The sequence below is a fragment of the Dasypus novemcinctus genome, chromosome X, assembly GCF_030445035.2.
Source record: "Dasypus novemcinctus isolate mDasNov1 chromosome X, mDasNov1.1.hap2, whole genome shotgun sequence".
NCBI classification, from domain to species: domain Eukaryota; kingdom Metazoa; phylum Chordata; class Mammalia; order Cingulata; family Dasypodidae; genus Dasypus; species Dasypus novemcinctus.
This window is the reverse complement of record NC_080704.1, coordinates 56,947,686-56,968,089: the sequence shown is the minus strand read 5'-3', so window position 1 is coordinate 56,968,089 and position 20,404 is coordinate 56,947,686. Positions and strand designations below refer to the sequence as shown.

The 20,404-nt window shown below is 54.1% G+C and overlaps 1 protein-coding gene across 8 annotated transcripts; it reads right to left on the bottom strand.

Annotated features, from left to right (window-relative positions):
• Positions 1-7: 7 nt before the first annotated feature.
• CCDC120 (coiled-coil domain containing 120) lies at positions 8-15,008 on the bottom strand. 8 transcript variants are annotated; one of them, XM_058291539.2, is made up of 11 exons: positions 14,681-15,008; positions 7,044-7,143; positions 6,757-6,847; positions 6,484-6,617; positions 5,655-5,795; positions 4,928-5,222; positions 4,475-4,537; positions 3,928-4,102; positions 3,695-3,793; positions 1,647-2,561; positions 8-1,160 (listed from the first exon to the last, which is right to left on the bottom strand). In XM_058291539.2, exons 3-11 carry the CDS (start codon positions 6,803-6,805, stop codon positions 1,046-1,048), a joined length of 1,986 nt encoding a protein of 661 aa, XP_058147522.1. In that variant the 5' UTR covers positions 6,806-6,847; positions 7,044-7,143; positions 14,681-15,008; the 3' UTR covers positions 8-1,045. The 8 variants fall into 8 exon arrangements, with proteins under 8 accessions (XP_058147522.1, XP_071069436.1, XP_058147524.1 ...); XM_071213335.1 differs by having other exon boundaries at positions 14,350-14,994; XM_058291541.1 differs by having other exon boundaries at positions 7,101-7,143; positions 14,681-14,758.
• Positions 15,009-20,404: the final 5,396 nt, after the last annotated feature.

Sequence of the window (20,404 nt, the reverse complement as noted above, 5' to 3'; positions counted from 1 at the left end):
AGGTGGGTTCAGTTTACACATTTATTATAGAAATCCCCTCCCAGTGTGGGTAGTGTCTTGGGCCCAGATCCACTGGTACAAAATGAGAAGTTTAACACCAGGTCAAGGGGGTAAGGGGACCCCCAGCTCCAGAAAGTCACAGAGAGATATAATAGAAAACAGCTTGTCTGGATTTGTTAAAAACTGGTGGATGGAAGGAAAGCCAAGGAAGACATGATGTGGCCTGTGGCCAGAGTCACCTGAGGATTTTACTGGCATTCACCAGATGCCAGGTTCAACCACCACAGCATCCCAGCACGCACAACACTCCCTCTGGCTCTGCCCTTTGCTTATCCTCAGGGGCCTCCTGTCAGGATGGTCAGGGCAGGGGCTGCTACCACAGGCTGGGCCATCCTGCCCTGTAGGCAGAGGCTGAGGGCCCAGACAGGGACAGGCACTCCTTCAGGCACCCCTGGGGGTGGGAAAACAAGCCCAGGTCCACCACCCAGACTTCAGTCCTTCCAAGTGTGGGCAGAGCGCCCATCCTTGAGGAGCAGCTCTGGTGTGTGTGGTGGGGGGGGGGGGGGGCAGGGGGCAAGGAGTTCTGCTCACACTGGAGTCTCCTGGCTGCTCAAAGCAGGGCCCAGAGATCCTATGTGGTCCATTTTGTGGAGGGGGTTCCTAAAGGAAATAGGTTGGGCATGGGGACAGGAATGAACCCAATCAGGACAAGATCACAGTTCCCCTTTTATAAAATGTCTAGTGTTGGGGGAAGACTGAATACCTAAATCACAACTGTAAACAGAAATGGAGAAAGGGGCTTGGAGTCCCCATTACATCGCCCCCTCTTTTAGGCTGAGGTCCCCCAGTCCCCAGCTCAGTGAGAGGAGAAGCACGGTGTCAGGTGTCAGACCCCTTCCTAGGCCCACGGGGAGCCAGGGACCTTGGAAGATCAGGTTGGCGCCCCAGGACCAAGTGCAGTCACACCCCAGGGCTCAGCGAGGTCAGCTGTGTGCTCCCCAGACTGGGGCCATGCCCAGGCTGACAAGGGGCACATCAGAAGGGGTCAGACCAGCGTCCCTGGGGTCTGGGGGTCAGAACTGGAGGACTGCTCCCCCTCTAACGTCAGGTCACTTAAACGAGCGTTCAGCTCCGGGGGGTAGAGGAAGTCCGCGTAGTATCTTTAGAAGGGGTGGCAGGAATCCGGAGGACAGGATGGGAAAGCCGGAGAAGAGAGGCAGACAGACAAGACACAGAAAAAGAGAGGAAAAGAGGCTCATTAAAGAGGTGGAGACAGCACAGACAGAACAGCTTCAGGCTCCCAAGCATGGGGCATGGAGAAAAGACGAAGAGAAAAGCAGGGGCCAGGACATCCCTCCCAGCACCCTGGTTTCAAGGCTCATTTGCAGCTGACATGCACTGGCTGTTAAGGTACTGTAATTCTCTATATCTTGCTAAGTGCTGCTACAAGTGCCCAAGATACCCCTCCACTGGGACCCCACGGACTCCCACCAGTCATGCACGGTACAGCGACCCTGTGCCAACGCAGCTGCTAGGCTCCTGGTGGTCCGAGCCCTCAGCTAACATGAATGGCTGCTCCCTAGCCTGGATCCCTGTATCATCCACCTCAAGAGATCCCTCTCCATCAGTAAAAGCACCCCCCATACCTGCTGGACACAGGGGGCGCCGTGAAACTCCTGGAGTGCGGGAGCGGCGCCTGGCTGGGGACCCCGTACAGCGCCTGGCCCACCTCATAGCAGCGAGCATGGAGGAACGGTGGGTGTGGTGGGCCTGTGTGGGAGAGCACCGGCCGGCGCTGGGGACCCGCGGCCAGTCCCGAGTTCCGGATGTACCAGTCCCGCAGCCCCTCCAGGGCAAGGTTCTTGTGGCCGCTGCGCTCACCAGCCGGGGGGATACGGGTGGGTGGGGGCATCCACAGCAGGGGGGTTGGATGCACCTCTGGCCCCTCAGTGGCCTCTAGGGGCAGGCCACAGGGCTTGGTGCGGGTGGTGTGGGCGTGGGGGTCCTTGCTGCGGAGAAGGGGGCTGCTGCCGTCAGCTGCATACACGGGTGGTGAGCCTGGGAGCACGGGCAGGAGCCCATCCCGACGGGAGTGGGGTCCTGGGACCTCGGCTGCGGGCAGCAGCTCCCCCCAGCCTACCCCACTGCTACCGCGGGGCAGGCCCCTTTCCAAGGAATAGTCCAAGAGGAAGTCCCCGGACACAGGTGGAAGCCGGGGGCCCACGCGGGAGGCAGGGGCGGCTGAGCTAGGTCGGGCAGCCCGGGGAGGGTCTGGGGGGCCAGCTGTGCGGGAAGAGAAGGCAGGGATTGGTTGGGGTCGCTCATACAGCACCTCGCTGCTCTTGCAGACTGGGGGGCCTGCGGCAGGGGGCGCCAGAGGGGCCGGCGGGGAGCTGGCTCCCCCCGCAGCTGCCCGGTCCACCAGCAGGGCCTCGGAGCTGTTGCTGCAGCGGGTGCGAGCTGTGAAGAGGGAGGCGCGGTCGGAGGCAGGGTCTGCCCGGGGGAAGCCCATCTGGGAGTCCTGGCTGCCAGACCACTGGCGAGAATGGAGGCCTTCAGGTCTGAAGATGCAGGAGTGGGGAGGGGGTGGGGGAAGAGGGTCAGAACAGTCAGGCAGTTGGGAATTGCTCTCCTTACTCTGTCTCTTTTTGAGCCTTCATTTCCACACCTCTAAAATGGGCCCAAGGTTAGGAACTTCACATGTGAAGGTGTCAGGTAGTGGGCACATAAAGGGGAGCAGGGGTTGGAAATGTATACTGGGAACCCTGGAGCTGTCAGGCCTGGGGAAGATGCAAAGATGTGTCAGGTGGACAGGAAATGCTAGCAGAGGAGGGCCCTGAAGAGGGGGCTCTGCCTACGATATCTGACCCTTCCTTCCCTGCTAGGGCCTTCTGCACGTCTCTCCATTATCTCCAGGATGAAGTCCTATTCCTCAGGCCTGGAATTTCCAGACTCTTCCTGAACTCTCTGAACCCACCTTGTAAACGAACCATCCCAAACCATCATCTCAACCACCACCAGCCACAGGATATAAGCTCCACAAGGACAGGGACTTTGTTTTGTTCACTGCCTGGGACAAAGTAGGTACTTGTTAACTAGTTTTGTAAGCAACAGTCTGTGTCATGGTTGAAAGCCAAACTTTAGAGCTAAACTTACCTGGGTTCAAATACCAGGTCTTCACTATATTTCCAGCCAGTTATTTAACCACTCTCTACCTCAGTTTCCTCAACAGGAAAAAACAATAGCATCTACCCCATAGGGATCTTAAAAATTTTTTTTTCTTTATTAGAGAAGTTGTGGCTCATGGGGATCTTATGACAAATGAATTGATACCATATCAAGCACTGATTCCTGGCAGATGGGAGGCCCTCAGTACATGTTAACCGTAACTGTTACCCTGCCCAGGTCTTCCAAAGACAGAAATTATGATGTCCATTTCACAAATGAGGAGACAGTCAGAGAAGGGAAATGACTTGTCTAAAATGTATAGAAAATGCACAGAAAAGCCCATACTCAAACTCTGGTGCTTCTGACCCCAAATCCCAACCCACTTCTCCTCCAGGACAACTCCTAATCACCTTTCAAAGCCTAGCCTCCCATGCCCTACACCCTTTGATAATGCTCTCCCCAAACCCCAGTTAGAACTAATAGTTTCTTCCTCTGATCCTCAGATCCACCCTCAGAGTCCCCTTACTTGCAGAGCTGGGGGCCGGAGCCCCGGGTGAGGACAGGCGTGGCAGGCACACTTCGCCCTTCAAAACTGGAGGCACTCCTGGGCAGCGAGCGTGTGGGGCTAGACAGAGACAAGCAGGCCCGGGTGGGGGCCCAGGTCAGACACCATCCGCACCAGCAGGTCCTCCAGCCAGCCCAGCCTCAGGATCCCATTCCTGGCTCCTGAGGAAAGCGGGAGAGGAGGTTTGCCCTCACCTGGTGGGGCTGGCCACAGAGTTCCGCCGGCTCTTCAGATCCCCGTAAAGATCTGACGGGGGTGGTTTCCATGGGGTTCGTCGCTCAGGACTGCCCCCGGATACTGCCCGCAGCTGGTCCCAGGCCTTGGGTGGTGAGGGGCGCTCGGCCAGAGGGAAGCAGCCACGGGACTCCTCTGGGTGGAAGGGAGAAAGGAAGAAATCAGTGAGAGAGGGCCCAGAGGGGACAGGGCAGGTTGGGGGCAAAGCAAAGGTGAGGGGCTGGGGAAGCAGAGGAGGGGAAAAGTGCTGTGGCAGAGTGAAGCAGGGTTGAGGATGAGCTAGGGGATGAGGCAGGGCAGAAAGGGGAGGGGACTGGCTGATAGGTAAGCTGGGACTGAGGGAACAGGGATGGGGTAAGCTAAGAAGATGGGCGGCCCATGGGAAGATGGGGCACGGTTAATTAGGAGATGGAGCTGAAGTGGTATGGAAGGAGCTAAGCGGCAAAGGGTGGGCCAAGGGGACATAGGAGGGGTGTGGGGGTAGGTGAGGGGGGTAGGAGTCCTCACCATTATCATGGCTGGCCCCAGACTCTGAAAGGGAGCTGTTCTCCGAGTGCAGAACTACATCCTCTACAGGTGAAAAGGGGGAGAACCGGGCCTATCAATCCAAGGCTGGACTCTCATCTCCTTCCACCATTGGACAGGCTCTTCCGACTGGTCCCACCTTCTAAACCAGTCTCCTCCTTACCCTGTTCTCCCAAGAATCCATCTTTACCTGAATCGGAAACCCCTGTCGGCTTGGATCCTCATTTTCCTTCTGTTAGCCAGGTCCATAGGGCCCCACCCTTCCCTGGCAGCCAACTTATCCCAACTCTTCCTAATGGTTGGACCCTTTAAGTTCCACCCATCTTCCCATCTTCTTTGGCTGTTCCCATCCCACCCCTACAATGTCCATCAGCCAGTGTCCACTCACTGAGCCCACTCTTCCACTCTCATCAGTGGATGATGGGCCTGGCTCACCTTGGCTGAGCTGAGCAAGGCGTGTGCCCAGGCAGACTCCCTGGGTGGTGAGAACTGGTCCCGTGGGCAGTGGCAGTGGCTGGGGCGGTGGGAGCACCGGGAGGCCAAGGCGGGCCCGGACGTCCCCGAGTTGCTCTTCCAGCTCATGCAGCCTCCGCAGTGCATCTGCCTGGACCTGGCGCCGGCGCCGCCGCTGCTCGGTGCTCAGCTCTGGGGCCAGGGCCAGGCGGTGGGCAGCTGCCGCAATCTGCTGCTGCACTGACACCTCGCGCTCCAGGGCCTCAAGAGCCAGCTCCTGTGGGGCCCGGCCAAGGGGGATAGGACAGGACCAAATGTTGGAAACCGCCAAGCTCTGGGATGAGGAGGTGGCAGGGCCCACCTAGACTGAAGGCGAGGCCTGCTTTTCCTGGGGATGGGGCTAGTCACCTTCTGGGGTGTGGCAGGCCTATCCTGACTAAGTTAGAGAGCAGCATCCTCCTGGAGGTGGGGCTCATCCCACCTAGAGGCACAGCTTACCTTGGGACCTGCTCCTCTGCCTTCCCCTGGGGACCAACAGTACCTCTCACACCAGAAACCCACCTCCCTCAAGCCTTTTCGCTTTACGTCTGGGCTCTTCCCACCCCTGGACACCATCCCCACTCTGCCATGTTTTCCTCCAGGCTCTTCCTCCTCTGTACCTGTCTCCCTGCTCCCCCCCACCATCTTGCTCTCTGTGCCGTCTGCTCACCTCAGCAGGGCACAAGGAGTGGTGTGCTGGGTTGGGGTGCAGGGGAGGGTACACGCGGGTTGCGGGGGGCCGTCGTCGGACCAGCTGAGGCCGTTCACCAGGCTCCAGTGGGCACTCAGGGGGCAGCTGGCCTGTCAGCTCCTAGAAGAAGGGCACAGGTCTGCGATTACCAATGGTTAGTTGCCGGGGGTGGGGGGGTGGGGGGGAACGGGCAAAGCTGTAAGGACCCCAGAAACTAAGAGATCCTACTGAGAGCTTGGTGCTACTGGCCCCGCCCATGCTTTTCTCTTCCTCCCAACAGCTCTATAGGACAGGCAAGCAGGGCAGACTCTCAGCCCCTTGAGGAGTCCAAATCCCTAGGGTGCTGGGGGCAGTGGGGGCACAGAGACCTGCTTTGGAATCTAGAATTATTTCCTTTTTATAAAGACAACACAGGGTGGCCTTTGTGCTGTGTATTACATAACACCCACGTGGGGGTCTAGGGCTGCAAGCTCAGAACTTTTCTGGCAAACTGTGGCTAGCTACACTCTAAGAGGGGTAAGTAGAAACTGTAAATCACTGTGGCAGTTCAGGTCAGGTTTTGCTGCCAAATCTTTTTTGTTTTTTGCTTTTTTTTTTTTTTGAGGTCTTTTGTGTTTCAGAATCGTAGATAAGGGATGTGAGCCTCCATTACGGTATTTCACTAATTCTAAGACATCTCAGCTGAGCTTTGACGAGATAGATGGTGACAGGTCAAATAAGTGGCTCAGCCATGCCACCTTGGTCTGCGGGCCTAGAAGGCTGCTGCCCCTCACCTTCCCACCTGACTCCTCTAGGGCCAGGCCCTTACCGCCTCCTGGAGACACACTTTGCGTAGCTCCTGAAGTTTCAGGTTCAGGGCCTCCTGCAGGGCCCGCTGCCGGTCAAGCAGCCCCCGCAGACGCTCTGACTTCATTTGGGGTGCAGCCTCTCCAAAGAGGGCAGCTGGACATGGAGGAAGCAAAGATCACCGGGACAGCCAGGATTTCCTCGAGCATGTGTGGGGCCAGGGAGTAACCCTTCCCAAGTAGGCAGGTGACTCAGATCAGGGGAAGAGGCTGGAAGAGGGGAACCAGCTACAGACCTGAGGCATTGAAGTTGGGCGAGCTGATCAGCTGACCTTTGACTTCCATTCCGGTGCTGTTGAGGGGCCGTGGCTGATGGCTGGAGAAGGCCTGAGAGGGAGGCACAGGAGCCACTAAGGAAGCCAATCTGGGATACTCCAACCCCCACTCCTGCCCAGCTTCCCACACCCCAGCTGGGAAAAAGGGGTGCCCTAGACCCCACCCGCCTGTTTGAACTGCCCTCTCAGAATCTGTGTCAATATCTGGACCCAGCTGGGTTGCCCCAGAATGGTGTTGGCCTTGGTACCTTGGTTCCCTTCCCATTGGGGGGGTGCACAGCAAGTGGGGAGCTGGGCGGACTTACAACGCCTCCTCAGAGGCCCATCAGTCATAGCCAGGAGTACTGCCTGGGGAGGGAGAATTAATGGTACAAATTCAACCAACTGTAACAACAGTGGGCACCTATTTAGCACCTGGGTACCTGGCACAGTTACATACTAGGCCACATCTAATCACCACCAATGCCCTATGATGGTAGCTACCCCATTTTCAGATGAGGAGAGTAAGGCCCCAAGAAGTGAAAGAACTTGCCCACAGCAATGCCCACCCCATTGGTCAAACACCCTCCTTCACCAGAGCTGCTTCCTCCCCACTAACTTCCTCATTAGCTCCCAGCTCCATCACGCCTCAGGGCCTTTGCCCAGACTGTGATGACTGGAGTGTTCTCTTTAACCTCGAACCACCCTACCCTCGGTTCTAGCTTATCATTCTTGGGCTTGAATGGCACTTCCAGAGGTTATGTCCTCTCACAGTTACGGTACAAGAACTTGTGCGTTCTCCATACACCCACAAGCACAGGGAACATAGCTGTTCTCTTTTCTTCACTATCTCCAGCACCTGGAACACTGCTGTACACACAGCAAGTGATCAGTGCCTGCTTGCCAGTGATATGAAGGAAGGACTGGAGAAACGAAGGAAGAGGTAGCAGACCCACGGTTCAAGTGTGATCTGTGGGTCTAGACCTGCAGCCTGAGCATGGCAGCGAGAGTGCTCAGTTGACTCCAGGGTCCCTCCAGCCCCTCTCCCCAGCCCAGCCTGGCGTGAACACACAGAGGGAAGGCATCCTGCTGGGAGATGTGAGAAGCAAAGTCCACAGCTGCAGATAACAATCCCGACTGCCTTCTGCCTCCTCCTCTGCCCCCAGACACCCCGGTTGACTGTGGAGTCTGCCCTTGGCTGGCTAACAGCTCTACCCTGGTCTCCTCCTCTGGAGTTTGCTCCCTTCCACATCCTGGACAGTCACCAGTTGGGCAGCAGTGTTCTATCCCCTCCCACCACCTGGCCAGACCTAAGTGGCAGGTGACTGGGAGGGTCTCAAGGAGTCACAGACGTCCCACTTCCACCCACCTTGAAACCCATGGCTGGTCATGACACGGTAGCTGGGTGTGGAGAAAACCTAGGCAACCAAGGAGGAGTGAGTCCAAGCCCCTTCCCCATCTATGTATTATGGGGTAGGACCAAGCTGCCTATAAGGTCCCAACAATCTCTTAGCAGTTCTTGCCCTCCTCCCCCACCCTGCCTACAGTGTCTGTACTTCTCCCTTGAAGCTGTGGTCCCCTTCCCTCAACATTAGGGGCAGGGGTCAGCCCCCAAAGCCTTTGCGCAAATCCAGGCACCAGCAGGTGCTTGGCAGAGGCACTCATATGCCCACCCATCCAAGGTCTTGCGAGGTATGCTTACTTGAATACAGACAGCTCCCAGCAAGGGTTTCCTTCAGGTCTCAGCTCAGTCTCCTCTGCCCCTTGACTCCTGGGAATCCTACTTTCCCAGCCTCCATACCTTCCTCCACCCCACCAGGAACCCCAACTCCTCCCTGATGGGCCCGCTCACCAGGATTGGCCCCAGACCCCACACCAGGCCACTTCAAACCTTCCTCCCTGGGAGCTCAGGGCATCCTGGAAGTCAATCCGGGGTCCAGACAGGAACTTTGACTCCACCCTGTGAACCTGACCTCGAGGACATAGCTAGCGGCTGAGTCATGGGGTCACTGGGCAGGCTAGACACGGGAGCAACAAGTCCCACGCCCCCACCCACGGCTTCCCAACCTTTGCTTCCTCTTGCCTGCTCTCTGCATACTTGCTGTTGGGCCTGGGACGGCCCCTCCCATCCTGAGATGGTGAGAGGGGGATCCTAGCAACCCCCTCCCCAACTCATAGCCACACCAGCCCTTGGGTCTCTCACTGGTGACCCTGTGACTCTGACCTGTCTCAGGGATAGGTTGCAGCAGGAGCACTGCAGAGGACAGCCCCCCCCCCCCACTACCACACACACACCCAGAGGCGGGCCCAGCAGGTTTTTCAGGTCTGCCATTCTAACACCACAGCTGAGAAAGAAATTCCTGGCTGTAATGACTGTTTACAACCCAGACACCTTACCTGGGTGGCACTGCAAAACCTCAGTGGGACCCCCCATTTCCACATCCTGCCACTACTGGAGCAAATACAAACAGCCAGTGTCGGGAACTGCTCCCCACTCTTCCCTAAAGTCCCCTCTCTAGGTGAACAAATGGGGGGGCGGGTAGACAGGTGTGTGCCTGGGAAATGGTTTCTCAGTAGCCCAGCCTGGGATTTCCTAGGGGGCTGGGCCCTGGGTTGGGGCAGGGCAGAGGCTACTCCTGAGAGAGGGAGAGGGGTAGAGGAAGTCAGGAAAGGGTGGAAGAGGAGAAGGGGGGCTCATGCTTCATATTCTGACTAGGTCTCCCCCATCCCTTCCCCTCATCCATTTCATCCGTTTCTGGCCAGGAATCAACTTCAAGAAAGAAAACTGAACATTTTGGGCTTTGCCCCCTCCTCAGACTCTCCTTTCTCGCTGCTTCCCCACCCTCTACCCCACCCCCCAGCATTGGTGAAACTCTCCCACAGACCTGGCTCTCTCCCAACAGCAACTCTGGCATGCCCCACCCCAGGCCCCCAGATGCCCTCCTCTCCCTTCCGCCCACCACCACCCCCTGGGCCCACTGATCCCAGGTGCTCACCAATGCCAGAGAGGTGCTGTGGGGGAGCCTCAGGTACCTAAAAAAATGAGGTGTCTCACCAGACCCTGGCGCCGGCTGCAACCGGCAGTGGCTGTGAGGCTATGAGCAGCAGTGGCGGATGCCTTGGCCACCTCCCACTAGCCCACTAGGAAGTGCCCAGCCTACCTGGCAAGGGACTGGGCCAGCCCACACCTTTTAACCCTTGCCTGCCTGCCACCAGGGCTAGCCACGCCTGGGGCCAAGCCCAGGGCCAGGTCCCCTCAGGGTGTCCAGCATGGCCAAGAAAAGAGCCTGGAATGTCCTCCTCACCCTGATACACCCAGCAGGGACCTGAGAACTAGGGAAGAGGGGCTTAGAATTATGGGCGAGGCAGCTGCCTCTCCTGCTGCCCAGATTCCCAAAGGATGAGACCTTGCCCAAGTTAATAAGGGGATTAACTTGGAGCTGGGCAGATGGGGGGGGTGTCCTGGGGCATTGTTAAGCACAGGTATAAATGGGGTTTGTGGCTCTTGGCACTGGGCATCACCATTCCTGAGCCGACCCTTTCCTCCCAGGGCAAGGGGGTTGGGGAAAGGTCTTGGGAAAATTCCCATCCTCTTCTGGGTAAGCGTTTCCCCAGTGGGGACAGCGGAGGTTGACCTTTCTAAGGAGAGGCCAGGTCTCAAGACCCACACCACCTTCTGCAGTGCCAGAAATAATCCCCGTAAACTGACCACAGCTTACACCCTACAAAAACATTCTGATGTATTTTAACCCCTCTTAGTCCCTACAAACCTGGGAGGATGACACAGAACCAGGCTCCTCCTGGCCGTTTTATAGATGTGGAAGCCAAGGCTGGGAGAGACGAAGAGGCCTGATCGATTCAGATCCCAAAGGCATAAGAGCAAGAAGAATCAGAACTTGGGGGAGCCAGGTCCTGGGTTGGAGGTGGGCAGAAGCCACTCCTGCGAGGCACAGGGAGTGAGGAAAGGGCCGCATGCTTCTTTACCTCCAGGATGGGTCTCCCCTATTCCATCCCCTCATGCATTTCTGGCCAGAAGGTGGTTTCATGACAGACAAGGAAACTGGGGACTCTGAGGCCCTACGATGATGCACTGTCTCCCCCCTCAACATCACTTGGGCTCTGGGCCTCCCTCAGCCCACACCAGACATCCTGTGCTTAATGTGGGACCATCTGCTCTGTGACCTCAGGGTCCAAGCCCACCCCCAGCCCCTGTAACAGCCCATGCCCTGATGTGGAAGAAGAACAGAGCGAGGGAGGCTCCCTCCTCATTCGAAAGGCAGGCCGAGCCCAGAATGGGGCACCCTCTGGATCAGAGGTGCCCCTTGCGTGGGTGGGATTTCATAGAGGCCTCCCCCCAGCCTCCCCCCATCCCTGTCTACCTTGCTTCCTGGGTGTGAGATTTCCAGCATGGGACACAAAGGCCCCTTTCATCCACCACCCCCTCTCCTTTTCCCTTCTTAAGCTGCCTGGGGCTGGTGGCAGCAGGCAGTGGTGGGGGGGGGCAGCTGGGTATTGGTAAGGAGTGTCCTCTCAGCCATGGCCTCTCCTGCCTCTTATGAACCACGAGGATGTGGGAAAGAGGGACCTTTAGAAAATCAGAGCCAAGAGGCACAAGAGAATCTGGCCAGCAATTCAGACTGAGTCTCAAGGCGTAGGTTTCTTCATCTGCAAAATGGGTAAAGGTTGGTTACAGAGGCAAGGGAGGCCGTAGTTTTGGAAAGCAATTCAAGATGCAAGGAAATGCATGCCATGTCACTAATGACTGTTAATAACAATAATAAACTCCCGCAGAGGTGGGCTGATATGGAGAGGGGAAGGGGGAGAGCAGGTAACTGGGTCCAACTCTTGGGCCAGGCAAGCAGGTGGGGCAGGGGCAGGGGCAGGACCACACATCATAACTTTTAACAGCCTGGGAGATGGCACAACCTCTAAGCCCCATGCCAACCCAGTCCTGAGCTTCATGGGGCCCTACAGGGCTGGTAAGTAGTGGGTCTGGGATTCAGTCCAGCTCCACCAATTCCTGGCTGTGTGGCTGCCTGGACTTAACCTCTCTGTGCCTTGATGATCTGCCAAATGGAGATGTTAATTATACTGAGTCCCTAACAGGGTTGTTTTGAGCATGAAAGGAGTTATACATTTAAAGCTCACTTAGGACAGTGCCTGGTGCTTGATATGTGCTGTCAGAATTACGAGTATCCTGCCCTATCCGAACTCAGGAATCAAATAAATACATTCAAATAGGTTTTTTGAGACAGAGCTAGTACCCCTCAGCTCATCTGATAAATGTGAAGCAGAGCTGTTTTCCCTCAGACAACTTGTCCCAATGCTCACTTATCCAAAATCAGGAACTGAATGGATTCAGGTACAGTTTTGAGACCAGGCAGGTATCCCTCAGCCTCTAAACTCTCCCGCCATGCTACCCAGACACAGAACCCTCCCTACTGGCCAAACCAGATACATTTGAAACTGGGCCGTTTTCCCTCATTATCCGACCTCTCCCTACTCAATATCAAAAAAACCAGCAACCAAATATGTCCAGATAACTTATCCACCCCAAACTCTCACTACCTCAGTTCAGGAACTGAATGGATTTAGATACTTTTGAAATAGAGTGGTTAGCCCTCAGTCCCTGAGCTTTCCTTATTCACCAGGCAAAATGCAGGAACCAAATACATTTACCCAGTGTGGTGCTCTTTCACTATCCCAATATTTTGTCGAGGGACCTCAGAAAAGTGAATAGATTTGAATATGTACGTATATATTTGAGCTAACACCTTATTATCTGAACTCTCTCTCCTCCCTATGTAAAATGAGATGAAAATACTTCAAAGAACTTGATATTGGTCACTGTCTGAACTGTCAGAACTCCCATCCCAGAACTCTGGTACCAAATAGACTGGAAGAGTGAAGGGTACTTGTGGTAGTGTTATTAACAGGTTTGGATAAATCTTTTGGATAAATGAGATGGGTTTGGTATCCCTCATTATGCAAACTTTCACCACTTTCTATGAGAAACAAAGGGGGAAAAAAACCATAATTGAGCAATACACATACACCCAAGATTCTCCACGTCCATCCTCAGAAGCCAGGAGATTCAAACAGCAAAGGATCCTATTATTGTTGCTGTTGTTGTTGTCACTACTGAATCGGCATGGTTCTAAAAGCCAGTGAACTTCCCCCCCCATCTCAGACCTGCCCAACAGAGATGAGGTGGGCTTAGCATGAAGATTTGTACTGCTTCTGGCCAAGACAGAGAGAGAGAACAAAAGCAAGAGCGAGAGCGAGAGGAAGCCTGTGGCCTAGAAGGGACATTTTCTGCCAGGAAAGCAGGGACCACACACACACCCCTAGGATCAAGACCAGGGGATGGGAGAGGGGGGTAACTTCACTGGGAAGATTCAAACCTACACACACACACCGTGCACACTTTCCTAAACCTCCTGACATGGGGCAGCTCCCAACTGGAAACGCGACCTGGATCTCGCAGACTCCTGGAGAGCCACTGAATAATTTAGGGTGTTCTTTCACACTCGGGGAGGACAAGGGGTATAAGAATGGTTCCATGCCCTCCTGGAGCAGAAAGAGAAATGCAAGCTCTGTGTGAGATCACTGGTGGTGGGGCCTGGAGGGAATCGCATACAAAAATCCTCTCAGCCACACCGGCCCTACAAGGCTGCTTGTTTCAGGCAGCTGTGGGTCATGGGGTAGGCAGGGAGAAGATGTCATTCCCCCTCTTGTGAAAAGAAACATGGGGGATGTACTTCAGAGGTCCTGGAAACTGAGGAACCTCCAAGTTCAGGGGCAGGGTATAATGGGACCCCTGTCCTACAGGGCTCAGAGAGTATGGAAAGTGGGTGATAGAAAAGAGGGAGATCTGAACAGGGTAGAAGGGCATGGTAGGGGTAGAATAGGACAGGATGACGGGGACAAGGCAGAATCAGAGTCGTCAGAGGATGGAGGGCAGGAGGCAGGCCAGGGAATGAGCCAGGACACTGGTCAGGGGACAGGATGGAGTGAGGTTCAGGACAGGGGTCAGAGAAAATGCACAAGAAGGGGAGAAAGCAGCAGGGCAGGCGCCAGGATCTGTGTATGACTATCATCAGAAGACAGGACAGTGGTTACAGAAGGGGCCTGGTTCAGGCTGGAGGTCAGGAACAGGAAAAGACCAGGCCAGAATGAGGACTATGATGGTGATAAAAAAAAAAAAAAAAAAAGAATGAATGAAAGAAAGAAAAAGAGAAAAGGAAGACTGGGAAAATCAGGACAAGATTGGGGGAAGGGACAGGCTGGGCAGGAGACACTCAGAAGGTGGTAAGCCAGTTTTCAGAAGAGGGGCCAGGTAGCTGCTACAGGGTGGGGAAGAAAGGACGCAAGTCAGCTGTCAGGAATCAGGATTGAACTGGATCCGACTGAGGTCAGGGAGGCTAGGACATGACCAGAGGGGATTCAGAGACAGAGCAGGAACTGACAGGAACTGACAGGTCGAAGCATCAGTGCAGGTCAGTGTTTGGGCATCAGGACAAGGCAAGATAAGCTTCAGCAACGAGACAGAGACAGAGACAGACAAGGACCTACCTGGGTTCAGGCCAAGGAACCAAAGGACGGACAGAACTGGATGGGGCTGGGGTTCAGCCCTGGGTTTTAGGGGGAGGAGAAAACAGGGACGGGGGATCACAGCAGGCCAGAACATGGTTAGGGCACCGGTCAGGCCGCGGGTTCTGGTGCTCTAAGCTGGCCGGGGTTGAGGTTAGGAAAAGAAAGGACCAGGCCCGGCAGGGGTCGGGAGTGAGGCCACTAGGTCAGAGGTCGCGGGGTGCGCGCGCAGGTACGTCCAAGCCTCGGTGTTTCCAAGCCTTCGCCCCGCCCTGTCCCCTCCCGGCCGCCTCGGGCCAGGGTGGTTACTCACCGAGGGGTCGCGCGCCGCGGTGGAGGCGGGGTCGCCCGGGAGGGGTGGTGGGCGCGCCCCTCCCTCGCGGTGCCCTGCTCTTTCCCGGGCGCGCGCCTCTTCCCTTCCGTGCCCTGCCCGTGGAGCCGCTTGCCGCCGCGAGACCGTTAGGCGTGGAGGGGGGGGGGGGCGGGAAACAGGGCGGGGGTACGCAAGGTGGGCAGGACAGGCGCGCCGGACTCCGCGCCGCGGGTGGTGAAGCCCGGCTCTCCACCTTTAACCCGAGTCTTTCGGCCCCGGCGGCACCACCGCCTCAGCCTCAGCCGCTGGAGCCCGAGCCCCGGGAGGAGGCGGGGTGGGGGGGGGGCGGAGGGGGCGGGGCGCCAGACCACAGCCGCGACGGGGCCCAAGTGCGCAAGCGCGAGCTCGGGTCTTCGATTTTCCTGCCCCTGGAGCGTCCGGAGCGAAGGAGCTGGAAGCGCGTGCGCACGCGCGTTCTCGAGGACAGCCGCGCCGGCGAAGGAGCGGGGCCTAGCTGTGCGCGCCCCCTGAGTGCTTCCCGGCCCGTGTCCCGCCCCCACCGAGGCCACGCCCCCTAGGTGACCAAACAGGTGCCCCTTACTCGAAAGCACCCTGCCCTCCAACAGCTCCTACCACATCTCTAAATGCCCCAGCAACACAGGGTGCCATCCCCCAAATGTGCCCGGACCACCCTCCGATGACCTCCAAGCTATGCGGTCATCACGCTGTATTGACTCCAGGCTATTTCCATAAATTACCGTTCATGGACATCAAAATTGCACACAGGGAGCATATGCGGCTCATGACTTGGGCACCGGCCTCCCACTTAGGCGGTCTGGGGTTTAATTCCCAGTGCCTCCTAAAGAAGAAGAGAGGAGACAGGGACTAGAGGAGGGAGCCTTCTGGAAGGGGGGAATGTTTAAAGAAAGATTGCACACAAATCAATTACTCATAAAACCCCTCAAATACATCCCCAAACCACACTCCATCAACCCCCAAATCACCACCTCTGAATTTCAACCTCCAAACCACCATTCATCATCTCTCATTAACCTGGATACCTACAATCCACCCCCCATGGACACCCAAAATGCACCCATAAACGATCCTCACTATCCCAGTTGTTCCCCCAAACCATCTTCCATCAACCCTGAAACCATCCAACATTAAACTACAAACAGCACTCCCAAACCACCCTCCATCTACCCCCAATATATGCACCCAAAACATGCTTTGTTGACCCCCAAACCACCCTATATGTACTCTCCAAACAGCCATCTATTGAACCCCAAATCACTCTCCAAGAGCCCCCAACATCACCCCCAGGCATTCACAACTATCCTCCATGTGGCCCTCACCTGCACCCCAAACCACTCTCTAACAATAACCTGTGCTACTCCCAAACCATGCTCCATGGATCCCCAAGTCACCTTCCATTGACCCCTCTAAGTTACCTTCCAAGAACCCCCATTATGATTCCAAATACTCCCAACTATTCTTAGGTGTGCTGCCCCAACTGCACTTCAAACCACCATCCAATGCTCCCTTATACCACCAAACCACACTCCATTGATCTAAATTTTACTGCAAACCACTCTCCAATAGTCCCCAACTATACCTGCAAATAGCTACCCACCATGTTGCTGTAGTTACCCAACTGAAGCCCCAAATCATACTCCAGTTGCCCCAAATGTGTCCCCCAAAGATGCCAATGACATTTTTAAAAATTCCATCCCTGTAAATTCATTTATATTTACAATTTATATAAATGGAGTCAAACAATATGCAGTACTCTTGTGTCCATTCGCTGTGCGTTCTTCTGTATCCACTTGTATGCTCGTCAGGCAGCACAGGAATCTGTGTCTCTTTTTTGTTGCATCATCTTGTTGCATCAGCTCTCCATGTGTGCGGTGCCACTCCTGGGCGGGCTGCACTTTTCGTGCAGGACACCTTTCCTTGTGGGGCTCATTCCTTGCACATGGGGCACCCCTACACGGGGGATACCCCGCATGGCATGGCACTCCTTGTGCACAGCAGCACTGAGCATGGGCCAGCTCATCACACGGGTCAGGAGACCCTGGGTTCGAACCCTGGACCTCCTATATGGTAGGCGGATGCTCTATTTGTTGAGCCACACCCGCTTCCCTGTTTCTGGTTTCTGTCACTTAGGATCCAATGACTTTTAGAGGCTACAAGGCATTGAATCCAGGACCTCATACATGGGAAGCAGGCACTCCCCAATGAGAGTTCATTTTTCCATTGGTTTGTTTTGTTTTTAGGAGGTAACAGGGATCGAACTGGGACCTCATACGTTGGAAGCAGGTGCTTAGCCACTGGAGCTACACCTGCTGCCTCCAGTGACTTTTGTGTGTGTGTGTGAGGTATCGGGGTCTGGGATTGAACCCAGGACCTCATACATGGGAAGCTGGAGCTCAACCACTGAGCCACATTGGCTCCCAACCCTCCAATGGCTTTTTTCTTAATAGACTTTTTTTAATCCCTGCCCCCCTTGCAGCTTTTCGCGTGCTGTCTGCTCTCTGTGTCCATATGCTGTGCGTTCTTCTGTGTCTGTATTTATTTTTATTTATCCCCTCCCCCTTGCGGTTTGTTTTGCTGTCTACTCGCTACGCGCTTTTCTGCATTTTTGCTTATATCCCTTTTTGTTGCATCAACTTGCTGAGTCAGCTCTCCGTGGCGTTTGTGGGCCAGGCAGCACAGTCCATGGCACCTGGGCAGGCGAGCCTGCTTTCACAAGGAGACCCTGGGACGTGAACCCAGGGCCTCCCATGTGGTAGACGGGAGCCCAACTGATTGAGCCACAGCCGCTTCCCTCCAATGGCTTTTTGTTGTTGCTGTTTTTGTTTTTTCAGGAGGTACCAGGAACCAAACCCAGGACCTCTCATGTGGGAAGCAGGCACTCAACCACTTGAGCCACATCTGCTCCCTCCAATGGCTTTTAAAAAAAAATTTTATTCCTCCCTCCCGAGATGGGAGGCACTGGAAACCAAACCCAGGACCTCCCGTATGGGAGGCAAGTGCCCAGTGGCTTGAGTCACTTCTGCTCCCCCCTCCAATGGCTTTTAACTGCACCCAAAGGTGATCCAAACACCCTCCAAATGATCTTTCCTAATATGATTTCATTGCGATATAATTCATGTACAATAAAATTCACTCATTTTCAATGTACAATTCAATGATTTTAGTAAATTTACCAAGTTGATCCGCAATCAACATAATCCAGTTTGAAAGCATTTTCATCACCCCAGTAAGATCCTTCATTCTCTCCTCCAGCCCCAGGCAACCACTAGTCTAATTTCTGTCACTATAGATTTGCCTTTTCTGGATATTGCATATAACTGCAATATGTGGATTTTGCATATCTGGCTTTTTTCTCTTAGCATAATGCTTTTGTTTTGTTTTTTTTTTAAGGATTTATTTATTTAATTCTCCCCCCTCCCTCCGTTGTCTACTCTCTGTGTCCATTCGCTGTGTGTTCTTCTGTGCCTGCTTGTATTCTCATCCATTCACTGTGTGTTCTTTTGTGTCTGCTTGTATTCTCATTAGGTGACTCTGGGAACCAATACTGGGACCTTCCGGAGTGGGAGAGAGGTGATCATTCTCTTGCACTACCTCAGCTCCCTGATCTGCTGGATCTCTTATCATCTCTCCTCTATGTCTCTGTTTGTTGTGTCATCTTGCTGCATCAGCTCTCCATGTGAGCCAGCACTCCTATGCAGAGCAGCATTCCATGTGGGCCAGCTTACCATACAGGCCAACTTGCCTTCACCAGGAGGCCCTGGGTATCGAACCCTGGACCTCCTATATGGTAGACAGGAACCCCATTGCTTGAGCCACATCCGCGTCCCTTAGCATAATGTTTTTGAGGTTCACCCATGTTGTAGCATGGATTAGTACTTTGTTCTTTTACTGCTAAATAGTATTCCATCCAATGATCTTTGCTCCCCAAATTATCCCAACTACAAATCACAAAACCCTCTGCATCCAGCTGCATCTGAAAGGGAGAGAGAGAAAGTGGAATGTATGTGTGGGTGGGTGGGTGTAAGATGGGTGTGTGGGTGGTGATTGTGCATATTGTGCAGAGTATGTGATAGGGAAGCACTTATAGATACATTGGAAATGTTTATGAAGCTGATATTCACAGGTTTGGGGTGTGTGACAGGATAGTCTGTAGGGCTGATGTAAGGATTTTCTCATAGTCTGCCACATGTTATTTGAGCTTTCTTACATCTTTCATCGGACTGCAGTTTCATATTTTGGTATCATCAAACTAGAGAGACCACGGAGCATGGTGGTTAAGAGTACCTGGGTTCAAATGCCAGGTTTTTTGAGCTGGGGTGACTCAAGACAAGGGATTTAACCTAACCTTGCCTTTGTTTTCTGATCTATAGGCTGAGATAATAATAGAGCCCTCTTCAGAGGTCTGTTGTGAGGATGAAAATGAATTCATATAGATGAAGTATATATAAAAAGAATAATAGCAAACGACCAATAAATGTTGGTTATTTTTACGCTTCCTGGTCTTTTGTTTTTTGTCTCTTGTTTAAGAAGATCTACTTCCCTGCCCAAAGTCTTCAACATATTCGCCCAAAATATTTTGCTCCAGTATTTTTATAATTTTATAGTGTTGTTTTTCATGTTTAGGTCTTTAACCAACCTAGAATTTATTTTTCTGAATGGTGTAATTTAGGAATCTAATCCCCTCTCCCCAAAAAGACAGTCATTTCTCCCCAAACTTCCCAGTGACTTGAAATGTCATTTTTATCGTTTACTAATTCCCATAAATACCAGGTCCCTTCCCTCTTTCATGATATGGTTGTGTGGATGTGTGTGTTTACCAAGCAGACGGATAGATCTTGGAAGTCAGGGTGACAGCACAGGAAGATGCAAGGCAAATGGGGACTTAGATCACTTCGGGAGGGCCAGCTGATGGGCGGGGTCTTGGGATTTGGGAAGGAGGAAAGGAAGGCTGTGGGTACCGTGTTTTGTGAGCAGACTGTGCTGTTCACCTGAAGCTATGGGTGGGACCCACAGCTGTATGCAAGTGGACTTGAACGTACCTGGCACATAAAGGCACTCAGCGAATGTTCGTTGAATCCGTGAAAAAGTGAGTGAATGAATGAATTTCTGGAGCGCTTGTATGCCAGACAACCTGCTAGCGTTTTTCATAAATTATCTAGAATCCTTCTAAAACCCTGCCAGAGAGGTTTTTTGATCCCCATTTGACAGACCAGGAAAACTGAGGCTTGGAGAGAGAGAAGTTCCCTGTCCATATCCAAACCCGGATGTTAATGATTCCAGAAATCATTCATTGAAATGACCAGATCTAATTTCCATCCGTCCATTGATTCACCTGTCAAGGATTTATTAAGCTTCTACTTACCGTGTAGCACAACGACCTAGTACAATAACTGCCCTGGATGACATAAAGCAGGCGGAACGCTACCGGGAAGATAAGCTGGGCGACTGGACTGCAGGTACTGAAGGAAGCAGGATTTCTGGCCCATACCTCCGAGAGAACGTAGCTGCCTCTGCTTCATAGTTATGACTTTGGCTGAGGGGGCACGGCTTGATGGAGTTTGGGGTGCGGTCTAGGGCTCAGATATTGTGAAGATTGGCCAAGAGGGGGCGCGGTTCTGCTCCTAGATATTCGAAAATTGGCCCACAGGGGGCGCAGTCCCAGGCTGCCGGAACGTGGCCTGGAGA

Bases quoted from the DNA above. Each gene is read 5' to 3' on its own strand.
- CCDC120 (XM_058291539.2), bottom strand. From the start codon at position 6,805: ATGGAAGTCAAAGGTCAGCTGATCAGCTCGCCCAACTTCAATGCCTCA. The intron at 4,103-4,474 runs GTGAGGACTCCT...CCTTCCACCCAG, and splicing joins TGGGGCCAGCCATGATAATG to AGGAGTCCCGTGGCTGCTTC. The intron at 1,161-1,646 runs GTATGGGGGGTG...CCCCTTCTAAAG, and splicing joins GCGCCCCCTGTGTCCAGCAG to ATACTACGCGGACTTCCTCT.